Below are 11,572 nucleotides of genomic sequence, written 5' to 3'. Positions count from 1 at the left end.
GGTCTTTAGATCTTGTAAATATGAAATCTTGTCATTCCGAAAAAAATTGCTACGTTATATTTATATTTTGTTGGACTTGAACGATACTTTGTCTAGCCTGTGCATGCGCACACGGAAAACTATCGCTCGAGTCCAACAAAATGAATAGGTGAAATCTAGAATCTAAAAGGGTTATTCGGCTGTCCCCATAAGAGAACCCTTTGAGGAACTAGTTTTGGTTCCAGGTAAAAAACCTTTTGGTTCCAGGTAGAACCCTTTTCGGTTCCATGTAGAACCCTTTCCACAGAGGGTTCTACATGGAACCAAAAAAGGGTTATCCTATGGGGACAGCTGAAGAACCCTTTTGGAACCGCTTTTTTTCCTAAGAGTGTAGTTTGCCAAAACCTCTTCCCCCCGAAGTGGGAAAAAACACCAGTTGACCAGGAAACTCTGTGTCCTCCACGTCCTGACTTGAACTTGTTTCCACATCAGACCAGAGTGAAGGGTGCAGGCAGCGGAAACAACGTCTCAGGAAAATGGTTCGCTGGATGGATACTGGTCTGGAGGACACCCAATCCTCAGTTTGTGTGCTGTCTGCAAATAAAATTACTTGAACTTATTTCCACAAGTTCAGGTAACTGTATATTTAAACATCTAGTCGTTCCTGAACTTGTGGAAATACGTTCAAGTAACTGTTTTCAAGGGAATTGCACAGCTGGCCCTAAATTTGACATAAAACCTTTGGATTTGAAATGATACAATGTGTATTAAAGTAGTAAAAAGTTTAGTATTTGGTCCCATATTCATAGCACACAATGACTACATCAAGCTTGTGACTCTACACATTTGTTGGATGCATTTGCTGTTTGTTTTGGTTGTGTTTCCGATTATTTTGTGCCCAACAGAAAGTAATGGTAAATAATGTCTTGTCATTTTGGAGTCACTTTTATTGTAAATAAGAATGGAATATGTTTCTAAACACTTCTACAATAATGTGGATGCTACCATGATTATGGATAATCCTGAATGAATCGTAAATAATGATGAGTGAGAAAGTTACTGATGCACATTTATCCACTATCTTTGTTATAGTCCTTCCCATTGTAGGATTGTCACTGCCCTCTAGTGTTTTGTAGGTGACTGTACAAATAGTCTCGTCCACCAGCCGGCTCAATATGCGGTTGCAGTAGCAATTAGTAAGCCCCTTGTCCGGGCCAGATGGCCCATAGGGCAGGATGCTATCTCTTGTTTCTGTAGCACAAGGCAGCTTGATGTGTTCCCTGGACAGGACACTAGTCTAACGCAGAGACTTACCCTCAATCCATCTCCTTAATGCGAAGCAGAGAGGCATCAGGACCCATTTTTTAAGTATACCTCGACCAGGGATCGAACCATCCAATCTTAGTGTGGACATTCAAACCACAACTTTAGTGTCCTTTGGGCTATAGAATAGCTTGACAGTTTATGCAATTAAATTATATGAGGCCATGTTATACTTGATTTGATTGTATTGTGGTATTGATAAAAACAAGACTAGTCTGACATGACAATAAGAAGATTAGACTCGCATACATAAAAAAAAAAAACATGTCCAAAGCAACAGCCATTTCACAGAGTACTTTATTTTGCCTAATAATAGTGGAGAACAAAAGTAACATTGTGGTCATACTGCATAGAAGTTCATGTTAACAATACATGAAGAAATACAGTTAAATTATCAGTATATCTCTATTTTCTTCCATTGAATAGGAACTGACAATTAAAGTAATACAAGGTCAGAATCTACGATCACTGCACTTATCAGTCATTTTATTTCAATGTCTGGTCTAAGCCCTTGGTTTGCGATAGATTCTAAGCTAACATATGGAATTGTTTTAAGATGGTCATACCATGGATCATTTAGTCATTTGATTTGGAATTTTAGGACCCCTGTAGGTATAAAAACAAATATATAAAACAATTATTTGATAAAATATTGAATTTGGCTTTTACTGCTATAACCAATAGAAACACATTGATAACAGATTCATAAATGGCAAAACAGCCAAAAAATGTATCATAAGGAATAAGGTTTTGAAGTGTCTGTCCTATTGTCCGAGTACTTGTTTAGTATAGTAAGTTTGTAACTCCACTCACTACTTGTAGCTGTATAGTCAGTTTGTTTGTGTTGTTGGTCTTGGCTAGCTTAATGTTCTGGTCGGTAGCTAGCTAGCTAGCACACACACTCGCTCATGTGGCTGCTAGCATCGTCATGAAAAGGGGCATGAGGGAAGCCCTACAATATTACATTTTTCTAAGTAGTGAGAATGCTCGGGAGCAGTTAATGCTGAAAAGTAATCTTTACATGTTGTACTTTTCTTAAATGTAGTTTTGCAATTGACTAAAACAAGCAAACAACAAGAAAACTGTGTTTGAAAAAGGTCAAGTTTTTCCTGTGAGCCAATTGAGTAACCTAGGTTACCACAGGTTGTTTTCCCCACAGGTGGGCTGGGCCGGGCCGCGACGGTCCATCTAATACCGACTGGGTCTACATCTAGGAGATATAAGCTAACTCCTATTTGTATTTTATTTTTATTTATTTTTACATCTATACCCATATTTAGTCACTTTGTTTATGGCACTTTTTATACCTTCATTCATGTTGTGCCATTTTCACAGGTTACCTTCTGTGCGTCGTAGAGTAAAACAATTTAGTGCTAAATGTTTGTGAAAGTCTTGTGTCGATGTTGGTGACTATTAGTTTGTAGCTCAAACGGTTCGGACTGGACAGTTGGTTTTGTGAGAAGACATCTTTGATATTAGGACTTGGGTGTCAGAAAGTTCAGACGACTGCCATAAAGCTTGTGGGTGTCGTAGAGCAAAACAAACAACATTGTCATGTTCGTGAGTCTCCTCTTTGATGGGGTCGTATGAGTTGCTAGCTCAAACGGTTTGGGTTTTAAATCCAATTTTGTGACGATTTTCTTGTCCGGATCCTCTCATGTGTAGAAAAACACCGCTTCCACAAGACCCATCTTATGAAATAGGCCAAGCTTTATATCAGTGGAAAGAGGGGATTGAGCTGCAGCCACTGAAAGAAACGGTAAGTCTCTAGCCTAAACACTCAGGGAGCTAATGACGTCTCGTCTGACACGCACGTGTCAATTGACTATAGGTTGACTCCATGTGTTAAATTGTACATAGTGAATACACCAAAATACACTCTTTATAAGCAAAGCGTCTTTCTACATTTGCAGTATAGGTAACAAACCAGTTATTCTATAACTTCGATCTCTCTTTTTCATATGACCCATTTTGTTTGGTTAACGTGTTTATTTTTTCTCCTTGAAGATACATTTTTTTCTCCTTAGGGGTCTCTAAAAGTCAGATATGTGCTATAGATGTCATGAGATTAATTATTAATGACATACATTGCTTTTCCATGTTATCACTGTTTATGTTACTTTTATAAAGTATGTGAGCCTCCCTAAAACAATTACTATTATATAAGATACTATAATACAAAACCGTACAGGGTAATATACTATTTCTCCTTTATACAGTACCTTCAGAAAGTATTCACACCCTTTGACTTTTTCCACATTTTGTTGTGTTACAGCCTGAATTTAAAATGGATAAAATAGATTATTTTTTTTGTCACTGGCCTACACACAATACCCCATAATGTGAAGTGGAATTAAGTTTTTCAATAATTTCTGGAGTCAAGTGTTCAACCCCTAAATAAGTTAATGAGTAAAAGTTTAAGTAGTCACATAAATTGCATGGACTCACTCTGTGTGCAATAATAGTGTTTAAAAACAAAGAGAGTCTCTTTGTTTTTATAGCTTACAGTTTATTCACCGTTAGTCAGCACCTCTACACTAAATAATTTTCTCTGGGTGTGCGCCAGCTCATGCTTTTTATTAGACAATAATAGCGTTTAACATGATTTTTTGAATGACTACCTCATTTCTGTACCCAACACATATAGTTGAAGTCGGAAGTGTACATACACTTAGGTTGGAGTCATTAAAACTTGTTTTTCAACCACTCCACACATTTCTTGTTAACAAACTATAATTTTGGCAAGTCGGTTAGGACATCTACTTTGTGCATGACACAAGTAGTTTTTCCAACAATTGTTTACAGACAGATTATTTCACTTATAATTCACTGTATCACAATTCCAGTGGGTCAGAAGTTTACATACACTAAGTTGACTGTGCCTTTGAACAGCTTGGAAAAATCCAGAAAATTATGTCATGGCTTTAGAAGCTTCTGATAGGCTAATTGACATCATTTGAGTCAATTGGATGTGTACCTGTGGATGTATTTCAAGGCCTACCTTCAAACTCAGTGCCTCTTTGCTTGATGGGAAAATCAAAAGAAATCAGCCAAGATCTCAGAAAAAAAATTGCAGACCTCCACAAGTCTGGTTCATCCTTGGGAGCAATTTCCAAACGCCTGAAGGTACCACGTTCATCTGTACAAACAATAGTACGCAAGTATAAACACCATGGGACCACGCAGCCGTCATACCGCTCAGGAAGGAGACGTGTTCTGTCTCCTAGAGATGAACGTACTTTGGTGCGAAAAGAGCAAATCAATCCCAGAACAACAGCAAAGGACCTTGTGAAGATGCTGGAGGAAACAGGTACAAAAGTATCTATATCCACAGTAAAACGAGTCCTATATCATCAGCAAGAAAGAAGCCAGTGCTCCAAAACCGCCATAAAAAAGCCAGACTACGGTTTGCAACTGCACATGGGGACAAAGATCGTACCTTTTGGAGAAATGTCCTCTGGTCTGATGAAACAAAAATAGAACTGTTTGTCCATAATGACCATCGTTATGTTTGGAGGAAAAAGGGGGACGCTTGCAAGCCGAAGAACACCATCCCAACCGTGAAGCACGGGGGTGGCAGCATCATGCTGTGGGGGTGCTTTGCTGCAGGAGGGACTGGTGCGCTTCACAAAATAGATGGCATCATGAGGAAGGAAAGTTATGTGGATATATTGAAGCAACATTTCAAGACATCAGTCAGGAAGTTAAAGCTTGGTCGCAAATGTGTATTCCAAATGGACAATGACCCCAAGCATACTTACAAAGTTGTGGCAAAATGTCTTAAGGACAACAAAGTCAAGGTATTGGAGTGGCCATCACAAAGCCCTGACCTCAATCCTATAGAAAATGTGTGGGCAGAACTGAAAAACCGTGTGCGAGCAAGGAGGCCTACAAACCTGACTCAGCTACACCAGCTCTGTCAGGAGGAATGGGCCAAAATTCACCCAACTTATTGTGGGAAGCTTGTGGAAGGCTACCCAAAATGTTTGACCCAAGTTAAACAATTTAAAGGCAATGCTACCAAATACTAATTGAGTGTATGTAAACTTCTGACCCACTGGGAATGTGATGAAAGAAATAAAAGCTGAAATAAATCATTCTCTCTACAAGTATTCTGACATTTCACATTCTTAAAATAAAGTGTTGATCCTAACTGACCTAAGACAGGGAATTTTTACTAGGATTAAATGTCAGGAATTGTGAATAACTGAGTTTAAATATATTTGGCTAAGGTGTATGTAAACTTCTGACTTCAACTGTACAATGATCTGTAAGGTCCCTCAGTTGAGCAGTGAATTTCAAACACAGATTCAACCACAAAGACCAGGGAGGTTTTCCAATGCCTCGCAAAGAAGTGCACCTATTGGTAGATGGGTAAAAAAAAAAGCAGACATTGAATATCCCTTTGAGCAAGGTGAAGTTATTAATTACACTTTGGATGGTGTATCAATACACCCAGTCACTACAAAAGATACAGTAGTCCTTCCTAACTTAGTTGCTGGAGAGGAAGCAAACCGCTCAGGGATTTCACAATGAGGTCAATGGTGACTTAAAAAACAGTTACAGAGTTTAATGGCTGTGATATGAGAAAACTGAGGATGGATGAACAACATTGTAGTTACTCCACAATACTAACCTAAATGACAGTGTGAAAAGAAGGAAGCCTGTACAGAATAAAAAATATTCCAAAACATGCATCCTGTTTGCAACAAGGCACTGAAGTAATACTGCAAGAAAAGAGGCAGAGCAATTAACTTTTTGTCCTGAATACAAAGTGTTGGATTGGATTTGCCCCAAACATAACACATTACTGAGTACCACTCTCCATATTTTCAAGTATAGTGGTGGCTGCATCATGTTATGGGTATGCTTGTAATTGTTAAGGACTGGGTGGTTCAGTCTGTTTACCATCCAGCACTGGGAGATTAATTCACCTTTCAGCAGCACAATAACCTAAAACACAAGGCAAAATCTATACTGGAGTTGCTTACCAAGAAGACCGTGAATGTTCCTGAGTGGCTGAGTTACAGTTTTGACTTTAATCTACTTGAAAATCTATGTTAAGTCCTGAAAATGGTTGTCTAGCAATGATCAACCAACAATTTGACAGAGCTTGAATAATTTTGAAAAGAATAATGGGCAAATGTTGCACATTCCAGGTGTGGAAAGCTCTTAGAAAGACTCACAGCTGTAATCGCTGCCAAGGGTGTTTCTAACAAGTATTGACTCAGGGGGTCGAAATCTTATCTAATTAAGATATATTAGTGTTTTATTTTTATTTTTTACAAATGTTAGAATTTTTGTGTAAATCGTTGACAAAAAAATACAATTAAATACATTTTAATCTCACTTTGAAACAACCAAATGAGGAAAAAGTCAAGGGGTGTGAATACTTTCTGAAGGCACTGTACATAACACATTCATATTGCACTTAGAATCTGGACGCTGATGGTGAAGGTTTTCTGTAAGCAGGGGCAACCACCTTGTATTGCAGAGCTTCCAATGCTGAAATATTAAAAGATCATATAGGATTGCTTTTAGAATTTTGGGGGGGAATTTCATTGCACCATCAAGTTTGTGGAGTGCACAAAGGTTTGAATACACTGGATGGCCTCTTGGCTATGTTGAAGACCTCCTAGATCTAGCGTACAGCATCTTGGAGCCTTTGGAATAGTGAAGTGTCAGAAATCTGCCTGTGTTTCACACAGGAATAGAAGGCAGTGTAGGTTTGGACTATGCCACAAACAGGAAGGCCCATGAGGATATGGGAGCTGTATTTGTCCAAAAGGCTCAAAATTAAAACATGTAAACTTGTCAGAAATACTTGGTTGTACCAATGACCACAGAACCAGGTTGGGAAAATGCCCATGGAGAATAATGGAGAATCAGATGAGGTAAATATAACAGACAAAATAGTACCAAACCATTCTCTAAACCAATTTAGACAACAACGTGAATGTCACCTGGGAACAGCTCTCCAATGTCCATCCCTCAAATGAACACGATCCAGGGCTCCAAATTATCCGATGTCCTCGATCTCTCCTCCAACTCAGGGCAGATCTGGCACCATGGCGTTGAACCTCTTTTGGTTGGTCAAGTCCCTGTAGAGGTCCGAGCGCAGGAAGCGAGGGTACGGGTCCTTCTCCATGAGGCCGTAGATCCTGTTCTGGGCCAGGTCAAAGGTTGAGGCCGAGGTGCTCTGCAGGTTCTCCTTGGTGACCTCTCGGGTGTAGGAGTCCAGATTCACCTGTTATTGGAAGGAGGCTCTTAAAGGGGCAATCTGCAGTAGCTACATACATTTTTGGACTTATAAATTAATTATATGTACCCATTGATTCTTGAAGAATATAACATAAATGCCTCATGAGCTGAGTTCAACTGTTGTACTCCATCAGAACTCGAAATATAAGCTTGTTTTACTCTGTTTGTAAGCAAAGTAATGTAAACAAACACTGTATAGCCTCAAAGCATGGTTAAAACTATAATGTTGATATCATGGATGGTCAGTCCTTGCATCCATAGCTCTGTCTATGCATTTGAGAGAGGTTAAATTCCTCGAGCCCCATCCCTCAGCTTTTTAGCGAAACCATGGCGGGGATAACGCTTTGTTATTGTTTCAACTGTTGATTGCCACTTTAAATATCACACCCTGCTAATGTTTCATATACGCTGGGTTGAGGTTTCCCCTAGGCACATATCTAGGATCAGCTTCCCTTCCCCCAATCCTAACCTTAAAGCTAGTCCTTAATTGAAACAACAACCAATTAGTTACCCCGCCTCTGTTTTGGTAAAAAGCTGATGGAGAGGCCTGGAGAAATGTAACCACTCTCAAATTCATAGACAGAGCTATGGATGCAAAGACTTGACCATCCAGCATATCAAAGTTATAATTTTAACCATGTTTTGAGGATATACAGTGTTTGTTTACATGTACTTTGTTTACAAACATTGGAGTTTTAAAAAAAGTGTATATTTTGGGATCTGCTGGGGTACGACAATTGAACTAACCTCTTATATATCAATAATTTATACGTCCAAATGGATGGAGCAACTAAGGATTCTAGATTTAAAGGCTCAATGCAGCTGTTGTTATCTCATATCAAATAATTTCTGGGTAAAAGTTAAGTACTGTACCTTACTGTGATTGTTTTCATTCAACATGGTCAAGAAGAAACAAAAATAGCTTCTTAGCAAGAGCAATTTCTCAAGCAAGAACTGTCTGGGAGTGGTCTGAGTGGGGAGGGGAAAACTGGAAACTGTCCGTTATTGGCAGAGAGGTTTGGAACTCTTTCTTATTGGTCTATTAAAGGGAAAGTTTACCTAAAATCCAACATTTCCCAAGTGATTCCATACACTGAAACTAGGTAGGTGGCTTTTGCCTTTGTCTCCCTCTCTCTCCCTGCAGTCTAGAACAGGAAAGCGGCAAAAACGGCGTCACGTCACTTGTGATGTTTGTTTGTGCACTGCTAGCTCTGCTCCATTGTCAATCAAAGAGCAATTGAGAAATCTGCGAATTGTGGACAATTTTTTTTACTGAAAGCGTACTGCCGAATTAGCTATTTTTATCAAAAGTACTATCGGTTTGGAGTCAGAAAATTTGTAGTTTTCCACCTAAAACCCTTGCGATTATTTTATATCATTATTTTATGTGGCAGACTGCAACAGCAGAGATAGGTAACAACTGTGTATGTGCGCTCTCGTGGGGGAATCCCTTTACGTAAAAACTGCACGCAATGCCCTTATTCACAATCACAGAGGCTAGTTTTTTTTTTGGAGGAAAAGTGAAGACAGTAGCATAGCGTTACAGATGAGTTATACTAAGTAAACAACAACCTAGTGATGAAGAAAACTACTGGAGGGGCGCTGATGGTGTCGTTGAACGGTACTTTATATTTTGTTTATGAATTTTCTGTTTTACAGACAGATAATGACAGCAAACAATACATCGAGAATACCCCCCCCAACCCCAACAGAAGACAGAAAAACGAAAACAGAAAGAAAAAGCAGAACACAACAGGAATCGGCAACATGCTTCATTGATATTTGACATACTGTATAAGGATTATGCTCCATTAAAAATAATTACTTCGGATCAGGGTGGGTTGCAGGTTGTATGCTGTGTTATCCATCTTCACGTGACAGATAAGCCAAAAAGGGCTGCCATATCTTAAGGAATGTATTAGATCTGCCAGAGATATCATGGCGAATCCTTTCTATATGTAGCAAACTGGTGACTTCAGCTAACCAGGTTTTTTAAAACAGATATTCTCCTTATTCCAAAGGCTTAAAATATTTATTTTTGCAATAACCAAGCCATATTGCACAGTATTCTGTTCCCAGTGGGTTAAAGTCATTACATGCTGTAACCTGCCTAAAATAGCAGTGTCCAGGGCTGGTGTGAGGTTACAGCTGTATACTTCTGAGTAACACTTAAAAATATCCAGCCAGAATGTGTGCAGTTTGGGGCAGTTTGACCAGAAGAGGTGACCTAGGGCACCTTCAGCAGACTTGCACTTAGGGCATATGGGAGAGAATGATGTGTAAAATGAGTGTAATTTGGTACAGGAATAGTGGAGTCCGTGAATCACTTAGTGTTGAATAAGTTGGTGTCGGGAGTTTATCGAGCACAAGTGAATATCTCGAAGGTAATCAGCCCAACTGTTATCAGTAATCTCCATACCAAGGTCTTCCTCCCAGGTGTCCTTCAAATATTGTGTGGATACAGAGTAATATGCTGCAAAGAGATCTACAAATCTGGAGACGAGACTCTTGGAGTCAAGGTTCACGAAAATTTACAGGTCAGGTCAGGTCAGGTGTAATTGCCTCAATTTTGTATATTTAAGTGAACGTAATTTCTTATCGGAAGAAATTAGATGCGGGGAGTAGGTACACTTCCTTCAACTGTGTGAATGTGGCAAAAGTATTATTAATGTAAAGGACTGCAACAGTACTGCAACAGGGAAGCTTGGTTATGGCAAATAGGAGTAGAGACAGAGGTCTCCGGGAGACCGAATCTTTTCCAAATTTGATACAAAAAAAATAAAAATATGTTGTTTTGCATAAAGTTATTGCCAGTAATAACTTTAGGGGATTTAGTTGATGAAAAAATATGTGCTGGAAGAGAGGTGTTGTTTATATCTTGTTCAATAGCAAGTCATGAAGGGGTGGAGGGATCTACCACACCAGGATATGCATCCTGCCAATAAACCAGTGCTCTAGCATTTTATACCCAATAAGAATGTTGAAAATTTGGCAGGCTCAGGCCCCCTTACTCTTTGGGTTTGATTATGTGTTTTTTTAGAGATACGGTATACTTTGTATCCCCACACAAAAGGCAAGATGATAGAATCCAAGGATTTGAAAAAAGCTTTAGTAAGAAATATAGGCAGATGTCTGAAAGAGATAAAGGAATCTGGGGAGTGTACCCATTTTAATAGCGTTAACATGGCCTATCATAGATAGAGGCAACACTCTCCAGATCTCAATGTTGCGCTTCAACTTCTCGATCATGTCGAGATAGTTCAATTTATAAATCAAATGAGGATCTTTGGGGATGACAATGCCTAAATATTTAATTTTGTCTCTTGTGATTTTATTTTTAAGAAAGTCTGTTTAAGTCGCCTTTTTGAGGCATGAATTCACTTTTATCCCAGTTTCTGGTGTACCCAGAGACTTCTCCAAAATGATGATTCGATGAGCTACAACAGTGGTGGGAGTGACTCTTCAGGGCGTGAAAGGAACAAAATGATGTCATCCGCATAGAGTGAGCTGCGGTGATCAACCTTGTCCATGTTTAGCGGAGCAATGACAGGATGGCTTCTGATACTAATAGCTAGGGGTTCCATAGCAATGGCAAATAGCAACGGACTCAAGAGGCGAACTGTATTTATTTGAGCCGGAGTATTTTGATGCAGAATTTAGGCAAATTGAGCTTCAGATGGCCGCCACCGCTCTAGCTACCGAGACCACAGCCCCAGCCCAACCCAAGGATGAACGCAGATTGGTGGTGCATTTGTGTTAACTGTGCTCCAATGCAGACTCCAATTCCGACAGAGAATTTGATTACATGACAGGAACATATTCATGATGAGGAGCAGTTAGTTTGCTTTCGCGACCACAGGGATTTTGCTGCCCACATCAACTCTGGTGTCCTGGAAAAAGAAATCTGTTTCCCAAAAATAAATTTGAGACGCCACCCCAATCCAGCTGGGCCAAATGGACAGTTATCCAATGAGTAAGTAGCTGAACTTTACTTTATTGAATGACCACT

The 11,572-nt window shown here is 39.4% G+C and overlaps 1 protein-coding gene across 1 annotated transcript in view; it reads right to left on the bottom strand.

The window, feature by feature from the left end:
* Nucleotides 1–6,002: 6,002 nt before the first annotated feature.
* Nucleotides 6,003–11,572, bottom strand: part of rgs3b (regulator of G protein signaling 3b) — a 74,269-nt gene continuing 68,699 nt past the window's right edge. The window contains exon 15 of the mRNA XM_084177041.1: nt 6,003–7,549. Coding sequence (XP_084033167.1) covers nt 7,352–7,549 — 198 coding nt within the window. The 3' untranslated portion in view covers nt 6,003–7,351. The remainder of the gene's footprint in view (nt 7,550–11,572) is intronic.

The sequence above is a fragment of the Coregonus lavaretus genome (genome assembly GCF_964263955.1).
Source record: "Coregonus lavaretus genome assembly, chromosome: 14".
In the NCBI taxonomy this organism is placed as follows: domain Eukaryota; kingdom Metazoa; phylum Chordata; class Actinopteri; order Salmoniformes; family Salmonidae; genus Coregonus; species Coregonus lavaretus.
The sequence above is the reverse complement of the archived record's forward strand: the minus strand, read 5'-3'. Positions and strand labels throughout refer to the sequence as shown.